The following is a 24,949-nucleotide window of genomic DNA, read 5'->3' as shown; positions in this document are numbered from 1 at the left end:
GCCCCACCCTGGGCTGAGGAGGCCACCTCATCCATGGTCAGGACCCCCTCCCAGGGCACCCTTTATCCAGTCACTTGCTACATGGTGAGTGTTTAAGGTCCAGCCCCCTCATATGCAGGTGGGAGGAATCAGAAGGGCCATCTTGGCTCCAGAACTCCCCATGGGACCATCTGATGCCTTTACTGGGGCTTGTATCATTCAATTCAACTCTTGCCTATCTTTTACACCCCAACAAGTATTGATCCTAAAAGCACTTTCCAATAAACTTCCCCCATGCAAACCTCCATCACAGAATCTCTTCCTAGGGAACCTAACCTAAATTGGCACAGGCTTTTTCTGTCCTTGCTCAGTTCAGTTCAGTTCAATTCAATCGCTCAGTCATCTCTGACTCTTTGCGACCCCATGGACTGCAGCACGCCAGGCTCTTCTGTCCATCACCACAACTCCCGGAGCTTACCCAAACTCATGTCCATCGAGTCGGTGATGCCATCCAACCATCTCATCCTCTGTTGTCCCCATCTCCTCCCGCCTTCAATCTTTTCTACTCCAACACTACAGTTCAAAAGCATCAATTCTTCAGCACTCAGCTTTCTTTGTAGTCCAACTCTCACATCCATACATGACTACTGGAAAAACCATACCTTTGACTAGACAGACCTTTACTGGCAAAGTAACGTCTCTGCTTTTTAACATGCTGTCTAGGTTGGTCGTAGCTTTTCTTCCAAGGAGCAAGCGTCTTTAAATTTCATGACTGCAGTCACCATCTACAGTGATTTTGGAGCCCCAAAAATAAAGTCTCTCACTGTTTCCATCGTTTCCCCATCTATTTGCCGTGAAGTGATGGGACCAGATGCCATGATCTTAGTTTTCTGAATGTTAAGCTTTAAGCCAACTTTTTCACTGTCTTCTTTCACTTTCATCAAGAGGCTCTTTAGTTCTTCACTTTCTGCCATAAGGGTGGTGTCATCTACATACCTGAGGTTATTGATACTTCTCCTGGCAATCTTGATTCCAGCTTGTGCTTCCTCCAGCCCAGCGCTTCTCATGATGTACTCTGCATATAAGTTACATAAGCAGGGTGACAATATACAGCCTTGTTATACTCCTTTTCCTATTTGGAACCAGTCTGTTGTTCCATGTCCAGTTCTAACTGTTGCTTCCTGACAACAGATTTTTAGGAGGCAGGTCAGGTGGTCTAGTATTCCCATCTCTTTAAGAGTTTTCCACAGTTTGTTGTGATCCACACAGTCAAAGACTTTGGCATAGAAGATGTTTTTCTGGAACTCTCTTGCTTTATCTATGATACAACAAATGTTGGCAATTTGATCTCTGGTTCCTCTGCCTTTTCTAAATTCATCTTGAACATCTGGAAGTTCACGGTTCACATACTGTTGAAGCCTGGTCTGGATAATTTTGAGCATTACTTTGCTTGTATGTGAGATGAGTGCAACTGTGCAATAGTTTGAACATTCTTTGGCATTGCCTTTCTTTGGAGGTGGAATGAAAACTGACCTTTTCCAGTCCTGTGGCCACTGCTGAGTTTTCCAAATTTGCTGGCATATTTGAGTGCAACACTTTAACAGCTTCGTCAGCATCAACAGAAAATTGGTCCTTGCTCAAGTCATTAACAAAAATGAATCAAGTTAAGCACAGTGAATGACAGATACGCTGAAGTCAGGGTTCTTTGGTTGTCCATGAACTTCTTGAATCGTATGCTCATGTGCTTGAAATATACGCTTACACACATTTTCATGGGAAAAAGACAGTAGTTATAATTGCCTCTCAAAGGGATCCATGATCTGAACAATCCACTGCGAACAACAAGCTGATACTGATCCATTATAAACATCACTGATACAAATCTATCCAGTAAGCTTATATAGCCTCCATCTTTTTCTGTCTTGTTAAATATACAGTGAGAGATGATGTCAAACACTTTGTTTGCTCCAGTGTTCCTCTGGTATAGCTATCTAATTCAGCTGAGTATTAAACTGATTTTGTTAAGGAAGCTAGATGCTTTGCAATGTCCTTGAATTCCTCTTTGACCACATTTTTAATACATCTCCAGAACAAGTGTAACTCTCTTTGAGAAGACAGAAATAAAATGGGAATAAAACGGGACTTCAGTAATTCTGCCTGCTATCAGTTAACAACAGAACACGGGTCCCCTTATCCTTATTTCTCTGACTCAAAAAAAAACTTACAATCTTTGTTTTCATTGGCTTTGCCCCAATTCTCACTTTAGAGTTTACACTACCTCTAGCTGTCACTTCGAACTTGCCAGGTTGTGCCTTGTTTTGACCACACACCCTTCCTTCCTTCCTTCTCCTTCAACGTTTTATACATGCTATTTTTTTAAACATGGAACCTCATCATCAATACAATACCCTCTTAAAACCTGATTATTTCCTACCTGATGAACTGTGGAACCACCAGAACCCTGAGCATCTGAAGAACGGGTCACAGGAAGTGGAGGTACAAGATCGGTTTTTGAACTGCAGAGAGTGAGTTTTAGAATTAATGACTGAGATAGTACCTAGAAGCACAATTTGAGTTGGTAAAAGGCTACAGCAAAATAAACAGGTTTTACATATCTTGCATTCCTTATAGTTACTAGTACAGTGCTTTACACAGAGAGGTATTTAATAAATGTTTCTGAATTAAGTTCAATGGGTTAAGTAACTTACCTCAAATCACAGCAAATAAATAGAAGAACCAAGAATAAATTGTAAGTATGTGCTTTTCTTACTGTGATATGTGTATAAATGGCTTTTCGATTTGTTTGTAAAGAAATACTTATTGGCCATGTATTTTTTTTTATTTAAAAAAAACAAACAAACAGCTGTGGAGCTATGGACAGCAATGTTCTACATTTTACAAGCAAACAAAAAATTTAAAAAACAAAAACCTGACCTATATCTCTCTCTGATGGGCTAGTCTATCTCCCAATTTATTAATGTTTATTTTAGTTTTAAGCCTTAATGCTGAGTTTAATGGTTAATATTTCTACCCTGCAATATCAAGTACATGAATTTCCATGGGGCTCCCTGGTGGCTCAGTGGTAAAGAATCTGCCTGCAGTGCAGGAGACCCAGATTCGATCCCTGGATTGGGAAGATCCCCTGGAGGAGGAATGACAACACACTCCATTATTCTCGCCTGGACAATTCCATGGACAGAGGAGCCTGACGGGCTACAGACCATGATATCATAGAGTCAGACATGCCTCTGTGACTAACACACAGACAGTACTTTCATAAATGGATGCATAATTATTTTGTTAACACATTCATTTAAAATATAGCACTTATTGTGTTAAGCTGAAATACAGCTACTTTTCTCAAAAGAAAAACTAAACAACACAAAGAAACAAACTACTGTAACATAGTATTTGCTATAGTAAAAGAAAATATAAAATGCCATCGATTCAAAAAGAAACTGTTATGCCAATTTCTCTCTAATATGGATGCATTTATTATTCAAAATAGAATAGTCATGCATTTTTTCTGTCTTCTAAAAGCTTCAGTGCATAGCTTGGAAGGGCAATGCACGCATGCTAAGTCACTTCATTTGTGTCCAACTTTATGCGACCCTATGGACTGTAGCCCACCAGGCTCCTCTGTCCATGAGGTTCTCCAGGCAAGAATACTGGAGTGGGTTCCTATGCCCTCCTCCAGGGAATCTTCCCGACCCAGGGATGAAACCTGTGTTTCTTATATCCCCTGCACTGGCAGGCAGGTGTTTTGTTTCGTTTTTTTTTTTTTTACCACTAGCGCCAGCTGGGAAGCCCTTAGAAAGGCCATAATTCAGTATAATCATAGTCTAGGTCTGTGCTATCCAATATGGTTGCCACCAGCCACACATTGCTGCTTAAGTTTAAATTAATTAAAATTATAAATAATAGGTTTTTAGTTTCTAGGTCACACCAGCCACATTCCAAATACTCTATGTCCTCAGATACAGAACATTTCTATCACTGCAGACAGTTCTCTTGTGCTCTGCTGTCTGGAGCTGTGAAGGTGATGGCGTACTCACGCCTGCCCACTTACTTCACTTCTGAGAGGACGGACCGCTCTCCATCTGAGCACTGGGACCTGCGATGCTGGCGGTGGCTTCTCGGTGAATGAGAATGCCGGATGCGGACTGGGTCACCTTGAGTCCTGAACAAGCAAAGACAAACCATGGAGACAAACACACCAGAAGTCAGAATGGGACCGAGTTGGGGTTTTCCTTAATATTGTAACTGTGAAGGAATATAACTGAGAGTTTTAAAAACTTGATCTCTCTGAGCTTTGAAAGCCTAAATGGCTTTCATTTCACAAGTTAACAAAAGAAAACTACCTCCATCAGAACATGCAAATAAAACTTCATCATACAGTTGGCCCTTGAATAATGCTTGCTTAGGGATACCAACCCTGAGCGAAGTTGAAAATCCTCATACCCCGTTACAGTCTGAATCCATGGATTCAGCCAGTGAAGATCGTACAGTACTGCTGTACTTATTTAGTGGAAAACACCCAGTACAAGTGGACCACCTACAAATAGGCAGTCTATAGGAGAGAGAGTGACCTCAGTATAGAATGACAATAATTAGTTTTAATACACCCCTTTCTACTTCTTCTTCTATAGTTATTTTTACTTTTAGTTAAAATGTAAAGACAAAGCACTGAAAGGAATACCTCTGAAGAGTAAGAATGGATTACTCATTTACAAATATTAATAAAACTTTTTAAGAAAGATTTTCAAAGACATACTCTATTTTAGTGTATGGAATCTCTTTTAATTGTTCTTCTGACAGTCCAGATGGATCCACAAGCTCTTTTCTAGAAGGGAATGAGCAAGAGAATGAAAGTTTTGACATAAATACTAACACCATTTACAACTGGCAGGTGAGTTTTCACCTTTCTAATCTTGTCTCAGCTTTCTTTAAGAAAAAGAAAAGCTTTCTTTTCTAAAGAAAGCTGAGTGCCAAAGAATTGATGCTTTTCAACTGGTGTTGGGGAAGACTCTTGAGAGTCCCTTGGACTGCAAGGAGATCCAACCAGTCCATCCTAAAGGAAATCAGTCCTGAGTGTTCATTGGAAGGACTGATGTTGAAGCTGAAACTCCAATACTTTGGTCACCTGATGCAAAGAACTGACTCATTGGAAAAGACCCTGATGCTGGGAAAGACTGGAGGTGGGAGGAGAAGGGGACGACAGAGGATGAGATGGTTGGATGGCATCACCGACTTGATGGACATGAGTTTGAGTAAGCTCCGGGAGTTGGTGATGGACAGTGAGGCCTGGTGTGCTGCGGTTCATGGAGTAGCAAAGAGTCAGACACAACCGAGCGACTGAGCTGAACTGAATCTTGTCTTATAACACAGTGTTAATAAAACTAATAGAGATATAAGCCAGGAATGAAGATTAAGAAAACTAGGGTCCATTTGGGACATCCTTGACAGTCTTGGGAAGGGACTCTGCCTTCTAATGAAGGGGGTATGGGTTCAATCCCTGGCCAGGGAACTAAGATTCCACATGCTGCAGCCAAAAACTAAAACATAGACATAAATAAAACTTAAAAAAAATAAAAAAAACACTAGTATGTATTTAAGGGAAAAATGGAAGGAAAACCTTTTCAGTAGCTCTTCTACCCTCTTGCAGTTTTTCTTTATTCAGGATATAGATGACTCGCCAGTATCTCCTATCTCCCTAAAAAGATCTGCTTCTCTCTCCTGTAGCAGGTGTCTTTTCCTTGGTATTTATTTACACAGTGTTGGCTTGTCTGAGGCTCATTTACAGGCAAGGCTGACTGGCCTCAGGAGAGATGGCGGGCTGCCTGCTGAGGTCTGCTGGCCGCTGAGGCACCACCGCTGAGTGCCGGGCTCCACACAGTGATGGCAGTGAAGACCACCTCGCAGGCTTCAGCCTGAGCTGCCTCTCTGTGTCCTTATAAGTGCCTTCAAACCACGTGAGTTTTAAAAACAGTACTCACTGGATATGCTTCCATAGCTCTTCTTTCGCTTGGATATCGGGACTCCTCCTATAAATAGAAAGAACAACACTCATCTCGGCACACATGCTTCATCCAATGATCTAATCTCTAACTTCAGCAGAGCCACAATATTACCAGTTTCCAGACTGTGATGTTCTTATCTGCCAGCTGATACCAGACAAGGAAAGGCTGAACAGGAAGAGCTAATGTGGGATGGTTAGCACAAAGATACCAGATAATTTATCTGCTAGTTCACTAAAAAAAAAAGAAAAGACATAAAAATCAGCCACGACCAGGGCTCCATTTAATGAAGAGCTTAGCAGTAGCGGGGCAAATCTACACACTCTCCAGTGGTGGTTTTACAATGAAGACTGATTTGAGGCTTCTGTTTCTGGTCCTTCTAACTACTTCTCAGTTAAATCAAAAGAACTAACCTTGACTGTATTAACATGGAGAAGTCCCAATGTGATCTGTGATTACGTAGTAGAAGCAACACCACAAGGGAAAGGAAAATGGTGGGACAGCCAGGCTGGCAGACCGTGTGCCGCTGACTCACTGTCCTTTTTCGCTGCATCTGACACTGCATTTCTGGGTGAAGATGTGGGTTCACAAGGACGGGAGCATGTCCGTGGCCCATGCTGCCGTCTTCCCATATGCCCTTCTCCACCCCGTCTATAGACTGTACAAATTTCTCCTCTAGGAACTACTTGAATAGAAACCGCAGCACTATGTTTAACTTTCTAGAATGAGAAATTCAAAGCCAGCATTCAGGTGTTCAAGGTCCCCATAGCAGTGAGAGCTAGAAATCTATGATCACAGCAACTGTTGCCACAGAATGTTTTTTTTTTTTTCCCCTAGTGAGAAAATGATAAGATCAGTCCTTTCAAGAGAACTAAGTTCTAACAAAGGCCCAAAGAAAAGACCTAAACTCCAACAATTAAAATGTCCACAGCAAACAAAGCCACCGATACGCTCTCCTGTGGAATTTTAAATTTATAATCTGTATCAGCATTTCTGGGCTCAATATCACTTTCAGCATATGAAATTATCATTGCTTTCACTTTTCTTGGTTAATAAGGGCATCACTGAGACATTCTGGTAGGTCTTTCTGAGTCCACAGAATACAATAAACTACTTTCTCACAACTGAATTGACTAAGTAGTTTTTTCCCTTTGTAGAGAAAGAAAAAAAATTCTGCAGACCTTTTAATCCACTCAAAAGGAGTCAAAACACAGAAGATAAGGGAAAGGGAACGAAGCCTTGGTCTCAGACATATAAAATATGGTATTGTTAAAGGTAGAGTTTGTTATCAAAAATAAAATTGTAGGCTTAAAAAACTTAAAATGCTTCTTTGGAAAAATCTCCTATATGGGATCTGCCTTTCCTACACGGCTGATCTTGTTCACTAGACGATACATTAGCCCAGTCAACTATACTGCCGGAGAGAAGGTACTAATATTGAAAAGTTCTGTTTATATACAGAAAGATGAAAGATGGTTCCATTGTAATTATACACCAGCATCTGATTTTCACAGGAAGTCACCCAACAATCCTCAGTATCACATAGCATCTAGGTTAGGAAGCGATTCTGCTGGGAACCACGCTTGTTTCAGGACGGTGCAGTGCTGAGGCTGTCTTAAGGGCAGGGTATGTTGACACCCCACTGCTGACACTGGGGTCAGATGTCATCCATGGTTGTTGGGGGCCGTCTTGACCACCATAGGATGATTAGTAGTGCCTATGGACAGGGAGGCCTGGCGCGCTGCGGTTCGTGGGGTCGCAAAGAGTCGGACACGACTGAGCGACTGAGCTGAACAGCCTTGACACCTAGATGCCAGTAACACCCTCCAGTGAGGCAACCAAAAACGTCTCCAGACTTCACCAAGTGTCCTCTGGGAGGAAAGACTATCCCAGGGTAAAAACCACTGGTCAATGGTATGATACGGTAGTACAACAGCCAAAGTCTGGTGAGGAAAGGAAGAGGCCAAATGATCGTAAAGCTCCATTTTATGTGGGTACTGAATAGCGCTGGATAGAATGACACTGAAACAGGAACTAATTAAATCTTAAAAGAATGAAGGAAATGTCATAATTTGATAGCAGGAGGGAGGAGGGGAGGAGAATGACAAAATGAGGGGCAAGGAGGACACGTTCCCCAAGGCTGCCAACCCCAGGCCTACTGGTAGAAAATGGTAAATGTGAGCAAAATACAAAAAGCTGATAACAACAGATATTTCTGAGTGTTGGAATTGCACCTAATTTTATTTTCTTATTTACATTTTCCTAGAGTCTGATTTTTTTTTCTTTTAGCCAAGAGAATTTCTTACCTTAATTATCAGAAAAGAAAAAAAATAAGGTTATTTTCATGTTTTATACTTATGGATGATTCACATTGTTGTACAGCAGAAACCAACCCAAAAATTGTAAAGCAATTATCCTCCAATTAAAAATTTTTTTAAATTACAATTGGGGGGAGGAATAAATTAAGAGCTTGAGATTAATATATACATACTGCTATATATAAAATAAACAAGGACTTATTGTACAGCACAGGGAACTATATTCAGTATCTTGTAAGAACCTATAAGGGAAAAGAATCTGAAAAAGCACACACGTGTTACTGAATCACTCTGCTGTTCACCCGAAACCAACACAACACTGCAAATCAGTGACACTTCAATTTTTAAAAAAGTTATTAATGCTGCAATTCCACAAGAAACGTCTTTCATTCACATCTCAGAAAAATTGGGAAAATGTTATCTGAAAAGAGGGCTTCCCCGGTGGCTCAGTGGTAAAGAATCCACTTGTAATGCAGGAGTCTCAGGCTCTATCCCTGAGTTGGGAAGATCCCCTAGAGGAGGATATGACAACCTATTCCAGTATTCTTGCCTGGAAATCATATGAATAGAGGAGCCTGGTGGGCTGCAGTCCGTCCATAGGGTCATAAAGAGTCAGACACAACTGAGCTACTGAGCACTTATCTTAAAAGAACATTAGTCCTTCCAGACATAAATATTGGTCCTAAAAGATTCAGAAATTTAGTCTACATGTTTAAATGCTATGGTACCATAACAGTCATGTATTTAACCAAACTAAATTCTGAAATGCCAGCAGTTTCAAAAAACATTAAGTCAGGGAAAAGTCCCAAAGCTCAAAGAAAAAAAAATGCTAATTTCCTCCAATTGCTAGACAACCTGCGATTTAATAAATGTAAACACAGGTTACATGCTAATGAGAACTGTATAATTTTTATGCTGACATCTGCATGCATTTCATCAATAATTTAGGATGATCTCATGATGTGCAATTCAACATTGATTTGTGGATTCTGAAAGCTGTGGGATTTTAACTGCCGTTTTTCTTAACTTAAAGGCCCTTAATTATGCAGGTGTTTTACTTGAACTCAACAAATAAATTTCTAAGAAAATAGAACCATGAGTTTCCACAGGTACAATGTATATAAAACACATACATGCAGTCCAATATTAGCCCAATATTTTTCAAAAAACATCCTTCATACACACCTTATACCAATAACTCAAGTTAATATTACCTTTCAGAGAGATTTCTTTGATAAGACATCATAGAAATAATTTTTCTTTTTTCCATATAGTCTTTTTCTACATCCCCAAACACTATCTAGAAAATAGTATAACATATGCTGCTGCTGCTGCTGCTAAGTCACTTCAGTCGTGTCCAACTCTGTGCGACCCCATAGGCGGCAGTGCACCAGGCTCCCCCGTCCCTGGGATTCTCCAGGCAGGAACACTGGAGTGGTTTGCCATTTCCTTCTCCAATGCATGAAAGTGAAAAGTGAAAGTGAAGTCACTCAGTCATGTCCGACTCTTAGCGACCCCATGGACTGTAGCCGACCAGGCTCCTCCATCCACGGGATTTTCTAGGCAAGAGTACTAGAGTGGGGAGCCATTGCCTTCTCCATAACATATAATATGTGCTATATATTATAGTAGAGTGTTATTCACTCAGCTGTGTCCGACTCTCTGTGACCGCATTATAACCCACCAGGCTCCTCTGTCCATGGAATTCTCCAGGCAAGAATACTAGAGTTGCCATTCCCTTCTCCAGGGAGCCAGAGATTGAACCTGGCTCTCCCACATTGCAGGTAAATTCTCTACCATCTGAGCCACCAAGGAAGCCCATATTATAGTACATAGTATACTATATTTTGTATACTATATTATGCTGAAAAAAATACATATGACAGTATTTGACTTATTTTTGGGATCACTGCCAATAGAAGGAAATTTAGAGTTGAAAATGTGTTACTAAAACAATCAATTTTATAAAACAGCTTTATTTAAAACATTCAGAACACTTAACTCAGTAATTGCTTATCAAATTCCTGAGTGGTCAGAATAGGTATGATTATGCAATGTCTTAAATCTTCTCCTCCTTCCCTCTCCCCCTCTAAGAATTAAAGAAAGATTAGAAAGCCACAGAGCCCAGAAACCTAGTTGCTGAAGATCACTCAGGAGTCACTTCCAGGAACTTCATGCTAAATCTTTATCTAAGGCATCAGACTTCTGTTTTGTGTGTAACTGGGAACATCATTCCACTCTGACAACCTCATCTTTCACTGTTTTTCATAGAAGTAGTAAGACATTATTGCCACCAGAGGGAGCCTGAGCCTTCGTGCACATACAAGTTGAACCTGTAAGAACTTACTGTTTCAACTTCCATGTCTTTTCCAAATATCCCAGTAAATAAAAAAATTCACCCATGTAGAAAAGAAGTTTCATTTAAGTTTCCCAATGATATGTAATATCAATGTCTTGGCAATGAAGCTGAAGAATAAACTAGATAGGACCATTCCCACATTCAAGTAAATTATATCCAATCATATTTCAGTTTATGTGTTTTAGGAAAGAGGATTTTGTATTTTCTACAACTGTGTATCTCTGGTATTTAATAATGAACACGATTTTCTAGTTTTTCACTGGAGATTTAAAAAAACAATGAGTGAATCATGTGTGAATGATGTATCATAACATTCTAAATCCTCAGTGGATACCTCTCTATGGGCAATTGACACACATGACCATAGCAATTCAAGAATAGGGGAGTAACTGACAGATATGTGGCTTACTAAGTATCTTAAATGCTACATACACTTACAAATATTGATACATCTAAAGAACAATTTTAATTACTTTCTTCAGATTGCTGCTCTACGTTTTCACTTAAAAGAAAGAAAAGCTGTGGTGGTTCCTAGAGATTCCTAAATTCTCAAATTCTAGTTCTAATGTGAGTGACCTCAACCTGCTCTCTTTTCTCAGCTCTTCCCCATTTCAAGGGGAAAAAAATCAAGTAACTTATTTATACAGATACACTGAGACCTGGAGAACTTACTAATTATAGTAATTGCAATTGTGAGTATTTATGCTGTCACTTGACATATATGATTTGACTTAATGTTCAGCAAAATCTCTTCAGGATGGTATCATCATACATGACACTAAGAAGTTCATGGAGATGAGGTAATAAGCTATCATTCAGAGGCCCAGAATGCAGACATAGGTCTGTTCTTAACAACAGCACCAATCAGATATTTTCTTAACTGTCAACAAACCTTGGGTTTTTGATGTCATGACTCAAATAGAAGGCAGAGTCCAGTTTGTCCTAAATAAAGTAATGAACAATCTTGCAGAATTTTAACACTTCTGTCTAACAGCCTACCTGACATTTCCGTTTGAGCGCGAACTTGGTTTTTCAAACCTAATGAAACAGAAACCTTAACACTTCCCACAGACACCAGACCATCTCTCTCCATCTCATGGATGAAGTATGTAAAAAGGCATGGCTACTCACTTAATCTGTCAACTCCAAAGTTCATCCACACTATCCCTCACACTATGAACCCATTAGCTTTCCTTCCAAAATGTGTATTCATCCACTTCACTTCCACCACCACCACAATCTTCTCTGAGTTAAAACCACCTCACACTTGGACCACTGAAAAATTTTTTAAATTGCTCTTCCTGCTTCCTTTCCTTTCTCAATCTGCTTTTAACTCAGCAGCCAGAGCAACTTCTGAAAGAATTACTCTTCAAATTTATATTTTTTTGTTAACTGTACTTTGGCCATATCAGCTATAATCAAGTTCAATTAGAAAGTCATACCACAAACATTTGATAAGTCTTTTTATGGTTTGTTTTAAAAACTAAATTCCAGAAAGGTACATATCATACTATTTACATGATTCTATCACACAATTGCATTGTTCTGAGATAACCCTCTCTCTGGTCTGATATTTTTATCATGTAAGATTTAAAAGAAAGTTTAAACCCCAAATATTAATAATTATATGACCCACAAGTATCCTAAACACTCAATTTAAGTTATAGATGGTCAGACTGTATTTTTAAAAAAAAATTTAAGACAAATTACTGCAATCTACAAGAGATCAAGAGATGGGCTTTAATCATAAAGATATACTTAGGTCTAAAATAAAAGTCACTTCAGTCATGTCCGACTCTTTGTGACCCTATGGACTATACAGCCCACCAGGCTTCTCTGTCTATGGGATTCTCAGGCAAGAGTAAGGAGTGGTTGCTATTTCCTCCTCCAGGGGATCTTCCTGACCCAGGGACTGACCCTGCATCTGTTATGTCTCCTGCATTGGCCGGCGGGTTCTTTACCACTAGCGCCACCTGGAAAGCAGTAGCTCAGCTGGTAAAGAATCTGCCTGCAATGTGGGATACCTGGGTTTGATCCCTGGGTCAGGAGGATCCCCTGGTTAGGGAATGGTTACTGACTCCAGTATTCTTGCCTGGAGAATTCCATGGACAGAGGTTACAGGCCACAGGGTCACAAAGAGTTGGACACAACTGAGTGACTTTCACTTTCCTACAACATGTAAAAAGTGAGCATGAACAAAGTATAATGGCTATATATAAGTACACATATACATATACACACAAAAGTTTGTGGGTAAAATGGATACAGAGAAAGGAACAGTACCAGAATAAAAGACATGTCACAATGATAAAAAGTTTATCAGGTAGACCAAAAAAAACCCCACTTTTTTCCCCCACAAATATGTGTGTACCTAATGCCAGAGCTTCACACTAATCTGAAACAAGAACTGACAGAACTAAAGGGTAAAACAGAAAAATCCACAATTATTGGAAATTTTAACATCTCTCTCAATGACTGATTGAAAAGTAGACAAAGAAATCAGCAAAGTCACAGAGCATCTAGACAACATTCTCAGTTAACTAGATTTACCTGACATTTGTAGACTATACCCAACAACTGAGAATGACTCTCTTCAAGTCCATCAGATCATTCATCGTTAAAGACTATATGCTAGCTCTTAAGATAGATCTCAATAAATTTGAAATGATTGAAATCTTACAGATCTTAACCAAAATACAAGTAAATTAGAAATTAATAGTAATTTGATATGTAGAAAATCTCCAAATACTTGGAAATTAAATAACACACTACTAAAAAAAAAACAAGGTCAAAGAAATCACAGATTTCAGTGTCACATTAAGAAGATTAAAAAAAGAGCAAATAAAAGACAAAATACATAGAAGAAAGTAATAAAGAGTAGAAATCAATGAGTGGTTAACAGACAAAGAAAATCAACAAAACCCAGAATTAGTTCTTTGAAAAACTAGAAAACATAATTAAGGAGAAAATTAAAAGAAGAAACAATTTATCCACATCAGGAATGAAAGAGGTAATATCACAACAGATGTTCAAAGGACACTAATAGAATTCTCATAAACAAATTTTTTATTAAAAGATAACAACTTAGATAAAAGGAACAAATTCTTTTAAAAACACATACTACTGAAACCTACACATAACAAGCGGACACAATCTTAACAGCCCAGTATCTGTTAAAGAATTTCAGTTTGTACTTTAAGACTTACCACAAAGAAAGTTCATGGAAGGGTTGGTTTCCTGGGTAAGTTATATCAATATTTATGGAAAGAACACTGTTAATTTTATACTCTCAGAAAATAGAGAAAACAAGGGAAAATTCCTAAACTATTTTAAATGACCAGCATACCCCTGTTTAAAAAAAAAAAAACTGACACAAATGCTACAAGAATTGTAAACCAGAATCTCTCATGAACATGTGGAAAAAAATCTTAACAAAATATTAGATAGAAAGTGGCAATATATGGAAAGGATAGTAGGTTTATTGGGCATTTAACCCAGGAATGCAAGGATGTATCACTCAAAGCTCAGTCAATGTAATTCCTCCACTGACAGAATAAAGAAAACCCATACCCGAGACACTATCTCTCCTTCCACGTGTAGGCAACACGAGACATCTACCTACCCAGGATCATAAAGGGATATAGGTAGTTAGTCCCAGCTCACTTTTCATTTTAAAAATGTATGCTTTGGAGCTTCCCTGGGATGGTTCAGCTGTAAAGAATCCATCTGCCCATGCGGGAGACATGAGTTCGATCCCTGGTCCAGGAAGGTCCCGCATGCGGTAGAGCAATCAGGCCTGTGCACCACAACTCCCGAGCCTGTGCTCCAGAGTGCAGGAGCCACGAGCACGGAAGCCGACACGCCCTACAGGCCACACTCCACAAGAAGAGACGCTACTGCAATGAGAAGCCAGCCGACTGCAGCTGGAGTGTAGCCCCCACTCGGCGCAGCCAGAGAACAGCCTGCGCAGCGACAAAGACCCAGTACAGCCAAATAAACAATACATTTTAAAAGTATGCATTTTTTAAAAAGGCATCATTGGGGGCCACTCTCACCTTTTAAAATGGGTCACATTCTCTCCATGGAATATGCCCATCTCCCGGGGCCTCTAACCTTCTGGGGTGGCCCATACTCAAGTCTATGAAGTGCATATCCATAGACAGAATACATAAAGCTGCTTTCCCTCTTAGTTCTTGGAGCACAGTCCCCTTGTCTGCCCACTTATATCTCTCATAAGTGCCCTATATTAATAAATCAACTTCTTGCTCATCAAAAAAAGAATGAGATGCTTTGGAACAAGAGGTGGGAGTGGGGAGTCTAAATCTGGATGATGCATATTTTTTTTTAAGTATAAACATTATCAGTTCAAAAAAAATTGATCTGGGGGACTGGCAATCTCATCATCATGGGATAATTGAGCTCACGCTTGGCATTGCCTAGCTGGGACATAATGAATCACTCACTGACAACTGCTCACAAATGGTAATTTGATGGGAAGTTAGTCATTGCTAGTTCAACCTGGACCAAGGCTTCAGAGGAGAGAAGCAGCAGGTATTTCACCAACAGTCTGGCTCCAGAACAAAGGAGACTTCCTACTTACTCAGCTGAATATACACTTTTGTTTAAAAACAAAACAAAACATGATTTTGATAGCCTTGTGTTTAAGATATTTTGCTTTGGCTGTGCTCCAACTTCTACCCCTTCAGAGATAGTTGATGAGTGTCACAATAAAACAAAGTAAATATGACAGATATAGGATAATTGTGATAAACCTGAACCACTTTAGAAGACCTCAAAAGAGACAGTCCAATGCGCCCCAGAATCCACATGCTACCAAAACTTCTGAGCTTTTAAATTCAGGCATAAAGAGGGAGCACATACGAGCGAGATCTGTGTCTGGATCGTCTATTGTTCGGGTCCGCTTGGTTTTTCTCCTTTTGTCTCCTTAATACAGCTTCCCACTGTGGCGCCGAATCAACCATATCATTCTCCTGCCGTATTCTGAAAAGAAACAACGTTTACCTAAAGTTAACACCCATACATGTGTTACCTTTATCAGTTCATCCTAAATGTGCTGTCAAAAAGTATCAAAGTTATCAAAAAGGTCAAAGGTCAAAGGTGTCAAAGGTATCAAAAAGTTATTAAGTAAGCTATTTATAAGTTATTAAGAAATGAAATGCAGATGACACCACCCTTATGGCAGAAAGTGAAGAGGAACTAAAGAGCCTCTTGATTAAAGTAAGAGAGGAGAGTGAAAAAGTTGGCTTAAAGCTCAACATTCAGAAAACTAAGATCATGGCATCCGGTCCCGTCACTTCATGGCAAATAGATGGGGAAACAGTGGAAGACTTTATTTTGGAGGGCTCCAAAATCACTGCAGATGATGATTGCAGTCAAGAAATTAAAAGACGCTTACTCCTTGGAAGGAAAGTTATGACCAACATGCTACTGCTGCTGCTAAGTCACTTCAGTCGTGTCCGACTCTGTGGGACCCCACAGACGGCAGCCCACCAGGCTCCCCCGTCCCTGCGATTCTCCAGGCAAGAACACTGGAGTGGGTTGCCATTTTCTTCTCCGATGCATGAAAGTGAAAAGTGAAAATTGAAAGTGAAGTCGCTCAGTCGTGTCTGACTCTTAGCGACCCCATGGAAGGCAGCCCACCAGGCTCCTCCATCCATGGGATTTTCCAGGCAAGAGTACTGGAATGGGGTGCCATTGCCTTCTCCATGACCAACCTAGACAGCATATTAAGAAGCAGAGACATTACTTTGTCAACAAAGGTCCATCTAGTCAAGGCTATGGTCTTTCCAGTGGTCACGTATGAAAGCTAGAAATTCAAACAGTTAAATATGGTGGCATAATGCCTTGGCAGTGGGGTAGGCACAGAACGTTCTGGTTACGCTGCTAGCGTGTTTAAGAGAGAATGAGGGCTGAGCACTCAGTGTGGCCAGGGTCCTGGCAGGGAGAACAAACCAAGGGAAAGTGAAGCTGGGGGGAGAAGGGGCTGGGGGTACAGGCACTTGTCATGTGAGGTCAGGGGACAATATTATCAATCCTGTCAGTTTTCAAAAGATAATCTACAAATCTGGATCTTTTTTTAATGAACTCTTTAATTTTTTAAGTAATGGCAATCAATTATGAGTGTGAAGATACTGAACGGACCTAGCAAAAACCATCATGGACCACACCCAGTCTGCAGATACATCAAGTCTTTCTAAAAACAAGGGTGAGGAGTTACAGGGGAGAGAGGGAAACAAGTACTAAATTAAAGCAAGTGCATACTTAATGTGTAAATAATGTCTAGAATGCACTGATGCTGTAAAGCCATGAGTATTTCTTGCAAAAATCAGACAACTGTTATCTGAATCTTTAACTCTGACTTTATGTAATTTCTTGAGGAAGCCACTCCAGGCTGTTTCTTTCACACTGCTGCTCCCAGGACATGGGAGAGCAGCATGGCATCACACAGTAATCATCCAGTACTCGGACTGCATGAGCATAACTGTCTCAAAAGAGAAATGAAAAGAATAGGCAAGTCTGGAGTCATTTCTTTCACTGAACAGATGTCTTTTGGTTGCCCTCTTACAGCACTGTGGGATGGTATCTGGATTTGCTTATAATGCAGATCAGTAGACAGTGACAAATATTCATCTCACTTAAACAGAGACAAAGGAAAGCAAATTCAAGTTTAAAAAAAAAACTAAAAGTAGCTTAAAAGGAAAAAGCTATTTAAATCTCTCTATATTAAAGAGGAATTGTGTTAAGTAAAAACTTATCTGTAACACACTTCAAGTCTTTGAACTGTATCTATTTCCTCACTAAAGCTTTCATTTCTATTATTTGAATATTATTAACAGGATACAATCATGGTATTTTTTACAAATTCAAGAACATAGTTCCCTCTCTCATGGTATATCCAAAGGAAATTAAAATTGAACATATGTGGTTATGAATTTGAACATTAGAAATAGCTAAAGAAAAATATGAGAAGATATATGAATATTAGACATAGCTAAAGAAAACTATGAGAAGATATACGATTCAAAGTCATATGATTATTAATAATTATTTGAAACACTGTTATTTTTTATATTTTGACTACATATACAAACACATATGTATATGGATTTTCATAGCCAAAACCTACACCTCCGAGCCATTCGCTGTATCACATGACAGCCAGGGACCAACCAGACCTGCTGGGGGAGCACTGTCCTGTACACCCCCAGGACTGAGGAGTCCAAAGTTAGGAAGAGGTGGTCAGTGGGAAGGTGTCAGGCTGGCAAGGAGATAGCTCCCTTCTCACAGGAACCCACACCTTGCGTTGCCCGGGGATAGATGTAGAACCAGGTCCGTGCGGCTCCCAAGCCTGGAGTCTTCTAGATGCAGCTTCCATGCTGAGCTAAATCACTGTATAGTTCATGGACAGGACTAAATTTCACTAATTTTGTTTTTATCAGTTAAGTCAGAACCTTTAAATATTTTTGAGGGGTCAGGTGTGCCAGCAAGGGTGAAACCTGACTGAGGCAAACATACTTTTTCGAGAAGAACATTCCCTAGACATTTCAAAGGAAGCACAAGGAGTGGAGTATATGCTCCTTCTTCTGTTGTGGACTTTAGCTAGCTACCTTCATGCTGAGGCTTTTCTCTGGTAACAGAAATGAAAACTCCTACTTCCAGTACCTTACTAGTAATAAGAACCGTATCAGAAAGAATTTCAGACCGTGGCCTGTACCTTTAACTTCTATCTTCCTAATCAAATAGTTGAAAGTGAGGGCAATGAAACCCTGTCAGTTAATATCCTTGGGACCCACATGTTCCAGAGACAGATGCCCTCTACCGGTGATGCAGCTTCATAAATATTCTAACAAGGTGCATTAAAAATGTAAGGCTCATTGCAGAGTCACAACAGAAGCACATTTTCCTGAGTAATGGGTGGTGTGGCTGCCTTAGTCTGTAATGAAGTTTGAAATTACACCCTTACAAAAGGCCTCTGGTTAATGGTACCTCATTACAAGAGTAAAAGTGTCATTTCTTCCATCACTGACCTGCTCCGGAAAATACAGATGCTACTTGGAAAGGAAAAATCTTACCCTTAAAGGCAAGAATACTGTAATACTCAGTCCTTAGGAGGCAGAGGTTAACTGTTTTGTTTATGCATAAGTAACTAAAGAAATCTTTACATGTACAACACATATCCTATAATGGTTCTATTTTGTGAGTCTCATTTCTCCTGAGACGTGGGACACACAGAGTATTGGGTTTTGCTTCTTTCCTGATAGATTTTAATTTTAATGCAGATATTTAAATTATGAAGAATAAAAATACTGTAAGCATTATATTGATACAGGGCCTTTTGAAAAGTCAAAATGTTTTCTATTTTGACTTTTTACAGTCATGAAAGTGTTAAGGGGGGAAAGAGTCCATTGCATTTTTTACTGGGAATACATTCATTTTCAAATGTTATATTTAAAGTTGAACCTCAAAAATGCTAAACATTTCTTTCCTGTATCCACTAAGGCAATAACTCTACATATCATATTTTGTCTATTTCCTCAGTACAACTAAGAAGACTTAACAGCTAGACTAAGAAGCCTAACCATAAGAAGGCTTTTTTTTTTTTAATTCTCCATCATTTTATGTTTTTTTGGCTACGCCACATAGCATGCGGGATCTTAGTTCCACAACAGGGATGGAACCCACAGCTCCTGCAGTGGGAGTGCAGAGTCTCAACCACTGGAGCACCAAGGAAGTCTCGGCTTTTGTGTTTCAGTTAATGTGTAAGGAAGAGAGTTGCTCTAGATCAGAGCATTTTCCAGTAATATTTCAGAATAAGAGAGTTCTGACATACTTCCTTCGTATCTCACCAAACTTCAACACCCTACTTTTCCAGGCTATCCACGCAATTTAGATTTTAACTGCATGTGACACTTAATTAAAGTTTGTAAAAGATTGTGAAGATGAAATGCCATATAATCATTTGATAACAATAATGAAGATAATGACTATTCTTAGTCTCTTCTTTCCATCTTCCCCGTTATAGTTCTGCTGCTTCTGCAAAATTCTTCACGTTACCACATGAAGTCTTATACAAATCCTTGTGGATTTTACTTGGTCCTCTAGCTTTACCAGGGCAGTTTCCTTCCTAACAGGACATTCCTTTAGACCAGTTCTTAATTCATTTCTCCTTCACTGAGATAAAAGGCCATGTTTAATACAAACCTGAGCAATCTTACAGAGCAAATGTAGAATGACGCTTTGGATGATAAGGAGCAATCCCTGTTGCTCCTGAGTTCAGCCTAGTTCCAGCTCTGTTGTTATCTGACTCAGAGATCTCTGGGCAAAACGTTTAACCTTCTTTGGTAAGTCTGTTTCTTCATCTACTGAATTACTGTGAAGATCCTTTCCAGATTTAAAACTCCATGTTTTTCTCTTTGTGCTTCATTTGTTCATTGTTCTTTGAAACAAACCTCCACTCTTCAGCTACAGCACGACTCTCCAGACAATTGCTTCATATGGCCACTCCATCGCTAACAGTAACTCTGCAGTTCCTAACCGATTGTGGACTTGTGCTTCTCAACAACAGCTCTCATTCTGGGATCACCTGCTATAAACCAACCTTCTTTTTTTTTCAGTAGTTTTTCTTCCCTAGGGAAATTTATATCAGTTCCAGGCATCTGTCGACATACTCCCTGAAGACCAGCAAGCAAAAAATTCATTTGCTTTTCCCATCTCCCCCCACCATCGATAAATTAATCTTATTTGCTCTTAAAGGTACTTCAATGTCTTCCACTTACACCTTATGCTCTCCCTCCTAAAATGGGCTACCTGCAGCATAATTTCCTCTCCCCAACTCTGCTTCTGTTTTCGTAATCATTCAACCTGCCTCGAGTTTAGTCCTCTGAGAACATTTCTCTGTTGCTGTAGCTTTGGGCTTCCATAGTCGTCTCTATCAATTTGGATTATGCTCTGGAATTCCTAAATTATCCATTATCAAATGTTTAAATCTTAATACAACTTAGTAAAGTAGAAATCAGAATGCTGTGCCATGTGTGGAGCACAGTAAACGTCACTTCCAGTGGCTCTGAACAGACTACCCACTCCAGCCCCGCAATTTGTACCTGGTTTGCAGCCCAGACATTTCTGTCAGGGACAGGAACCAGGCAGGAGGGCATGCTTGCGAGGAAACAGTTATCTATTTTCAGGCCATGTGGAATAAACACCCTTGGGTTTAACTTTGCCATCATCCAAAACACATCTTTCCCTTAAGGCACAGGGACAGTAATGTTTTGTTTTATGATTCTAACAACAACAAAACCCTACCAAGGCTGTGATCTAGATTTGCCTGCCTCAGCCGTATCGTCCCTGTTACCTGCAGTGCCACAGAGGATGGTTTCTTACTTTTCTCAGAAAAATAATATAAAAGACTTTGTGGAATGCATTTAAAATACTTCAAACCATCTTAATCCATTATTCAGATACAGATTCTAAGAGACACCTAAAAAGCAGGAGGAAACTCTAACATTTGTGGCAGGATAAACTCACATGTTAGAAACACTGGTCTCTTTGTTGTTAAAGGGAGCTGCCCCCACTCTGTAGATACAATGGGGACTTCAGGTAACACTGAGCAGCACTGAACATTCTCATCAGTCGAATGCAGGGCTCTTTCTGCTTTTCAAAGCACATCCGTTATCTCAGATCTTCACAAACCTCATGAGGTAGGCCAGGCAGGTATGATCCCATTTAGCATGTAAGAAAATTAAAACTCAGAGGGTAAAGGAACCAGCTTCTAGGCACGGAGCTCTTCAAAGCAGGGGCAGATTCATAATGCACGGTCCCTCATTCTTTGTTCTGTGCTCTATTTCACCCACACGCATGCACACATGTGCATACATATCGCCTCATGTACATAATTCATGTGATTATGATGCAAACGGCTCAGAATGAAATTTGGGAAAGGTCCAAATGGTCCCCTGTTGCCAATTTATTCTAGTCCTGTTCTTACCCCCAGCTTCTCTCATTTTTCTTACTCTTTTAATTTTTGCCAGGCTCCAGAGTTACTTCCACTTTTATGCTTATGCAAAAACACCAGACGGGTTCTCTGCCTCACTGCCCCCTACCTCCTCCAAATCTCCCACTTCAAATCCTAAAAGCCTAGCAACACATCAAAGCTAATGACTGAGTAATCCACAGATCCCAGTGAATGCCTAAAGGAGAGCTGATTTTCATCAACAGCACAAAGGATATTTTGCAGACCAGTTCCTTTGAATGTGAAGGATATTTTATTAAGCTCAAGGTATTTTCAGGGAAAGCTGGCTTATGAAAGGCTTCACCGTGATAGATCTACTTCTTAGGTCCTCCTCCAACATGCTCTGTGGGCAAGTCCCAAGAATGGCCCAGGGGTTCAAATCCACAAAGAGGAGCCAACGGACACTTCTGATTTTACGTGCAAGATTCAAAATTCTAACTAGTAAAAACTAATGCAATCTAATACTCACAAAGATCATTAATTTAATGCTTCTCTGTACTTGGTAGGTTTCTAATTTGATTAATTTAATTGAACCAATTTTTTCACAAATCGGTATAGAAAAGTAAGTAATCTCAAAAGAAATTTGCAGCCTTTTAGATTTCAACCCTACCAGTGAACTAAGATATCAACTCCATTTCCCAATATCAATCTATCTTTCATTATTTAGATCATAATGACCACTTTATAACTTTTTAGAGATCAGATACCCTCTTAAGAATCTGATTAAATCTACAGACTCTTATCACCAGAAAATTGTATGCTTGGAAACAGAGAATTTTACATAAAATTGCTTGAGATTATGATACCCCTAAAACCTACCCATCAATCAAAGGATAAAAAAGCCTGGTCTGAAAATACAAATGTGTAGATAGGGAAGATGGGGAAATGGAGGACAAAGTTAAAAGAAAAGTGGAAAAGGCTAGAAAGAGGGTGTAGGAGAGGTCAGGACAGCCAAAGAAGAGGCAATGACACCAAAATTAGATATCCAGCTCTGTCCGCCACAGCGCCATCACCTCTTATAGCTCAGTTAGTCTTTGCAGGAACTCAAGAAAACAGACCAGGCAGTACACACACCATTTTAAGGATGACAAAGCTAAGTTTAAGTTGATTAAATGAGTTGCCCAAGGTCAAACAGCAGGACACGGCAGAACCAAAACCCTGACCCACTCCCTTAGGGTTTTATCTTTGCTTTTTTTTTTTTTTTTTGACATTTTATCACTGGTTCCTAAACAAAGACAGATGTCAAAGAGGACAGGAAAGAAAGAGTGAGAAAGAAACTAAGAAAAGAAAAGAATAGGAGGGACCTGGTGAGGGAAAAAAATGTGATAGAGTAAGAAAGGGAGAGAAGAGAAGAGAGATGAAGAGAAAGGTGTACGTAGAGACACCACCAGGCTTCCCTGGTGGTTCAGACAGTAAAGCATCTGCCTACAATGCGGGAGACCCGGGTTCAATCTCTGGGTCGGGAAGATTACCTGGAGAAGGAAATGGCGACCCACTCCAGTACCCTTGCCTGGAAAATCCCATGGACGGAGGAGCCTGGTAGGCTACAGTCCATGAGGTCGCAAAGAGTCAGACACGACTGAGCGACTTCACATACTAGAGACACTGAGGGGAAAATAAGGACTCTGTCATCTTAAAGATGTTATAACAAGAAACTGCTCCAACTTCCAGTTAATTATACAGAGGAAAAAAAAAACTACTTTCTCAAACCTCAAAATCTGGAAAACTGTAGGTACCCATGCAGATTATGAAAACAATAAAGAAACAACTAAAGTGAAAGAGGATTAAGAAATACATAAACAATTTCCCAAACAAAGGAGGCTTAAGTCTCTGCTGTTGGAAATTCTGTGGAATGATACCCTGCAGTTATTCCTCACCCATCTGGCCTCACGAGCTCTCGACCCAAAGCTAACAGAGGAGGTTGCTTATCTACAGTCATATTTTTCTAAAATTGAATCTAAACAACATCCTGTTTCTAATACTAGCCTTCCAGGGTCAGTGTGGATTATGAGTTTTTCCATGTCTGTTCAAAGCCACAACCACTGCTTTGAATAAAGCTGATTTGTAAGACTGTCTTGTTGACTTGTGCTTCTCTTCATGCAAATGAGAGATACTGAAACTGTTATCTATGGGAGCAGCAAAGCAGCTTGAACTCCAACAGGTAGACACTGAAAAAACAGTATTGACACAGGATTGTCTCAAACCTAATATGAGAGACCTTCCTCATGTTAAAAAAGCAAACAAAGAAACGAACAACAACAACAAAAATTGCAACAACAGCAAGAAGCAGTGGCAGAGGAAATATCATCCTGAAGACCACACACAGTCTCCAGAACGTCTCTCTGGAGAGAGTCTGTCCAGAGCTCCACTGGACACAACATGGGCTTCAAAACAGTGCTTAAAAACCTAATGTGCACAGTCTTTGTCCTTCTGCCCCAGGCTACAGTTCCCATGGGGAGATAGGAAAATGAGTGTCTCGGGTGCAGGCTCTGACTTTCAAAGTGAGAAAGTATCCGGAGCTGAATTTAGAGACCTTGCTGGCAGGAAGCAGAAAATCAGCACGTTCAAGACTCACTTTGCCTCATTCTAGGGTTACCAGAGTCCTTTAATAAAAGCACAAAGGACGCTGGTGAGAGCTTGGCTGGGTCACCCTACCAATGGAAATAAGGAAAGGCAACTGAGGTTGAAGAGATTCATTCTCTCCCCAAAGTTGACAGTCAGACATCGTTAGACAACCCTTCATTACAGACACAAGACATGTTGGGACCATTAGCAGGGCCACAGTATAAATATTCAGACCCGCGTATCCCAAGGTAGAGTGAGTGGGTTCTGGCACGATTTTAAAGGCTGATAATGGGGTGGAGTGGGTAGTGGCAGCACTGCATCACGGGTACGTGGCCCCCGGGGCAGAGTCCTGCGCGGCACCGCCCCGCACGCTGTGCCTCCACCAGGAGTCTCAGCCATGGGATTAGCACTGCAAGACCTGCTCCTTCCTTTGCCCACCTTCTGCTATGCCTCTGAGAGCCGGACTCCAGACCCCATCTTCTACAGACACAGCCACCCTGTGTGAGCCCAGGGCAGTATCTCCACAGGTGAAAGAAATTATTTTTGCAAGTCTTTGTGTCAGTGTGCATTGAAAGCAATTTCTCATTAATAGCCTTATAAAGTACTTTAGCATTTAAACATTCAGAACCACCATCATTCTAAAATATACTATTTATACAGTACAAAAAAGCCAATCTGAAAA

At 40.1% G+C, this 24,949-nt stretch overlaps 1 protein-coding gene across 6 annotated transcripts in view; it reads right to left on the bottom strand.

The window, feature by feature from the left end:
- Positions 1-24,949, bottom strand: part of EPB41L4A (erythrocyte membrane protein band 4.1 like 4A) — a 295,134-nt gene that overhangs the window by 3,671 nt on the left and 266,514 nt on the right. For all 6 annotated transcript variants that reach the window (XM_061429902.1, XM_061429905.1, XM_061429904.1 and 3 more), the window contains 5 exons: positions 15,555-15,674; positions 5,976-6,023; positions 4,754-4,822; positions 4,049-4,159; positions 2,414-2,495 (listed from right to left, as the gene is read on the bottom strand). In XM_061429902.1, coding sequence (XP_061285886.1) covers positions 2,414-2,495; positions 4,049-4,159; positions 4,754-4,822; positions 5,976-6,023; positions 15,555-15,674 — 430 coding nt within the window. The remainder of the gene's footprint in view (positions 1-2,413; positions 2,496-4,048; positions 4,160-4,753; positions 4,823-5,975; positions 6,024-15,554; positions 15,675-24,949) is intronic.

The sequence above is a fragment of the Bos javanicus genome, chromosome 10 (genome assembly GCF_032452875.1).
Source record: "Bos javanicus breed banteng chromosome 10, ARS-OSU_banteng_1.0, whole genome shotgun sequence".
Lineage (NCBI taxonomy): Eukaryota > Metazoa > Chordata > Mammalia > Artiodactyla > Bovidae > Bos > Bos javanicus.
This window is presented reverse-complemented; position numbering and strand designations above follow the sequence as displayed.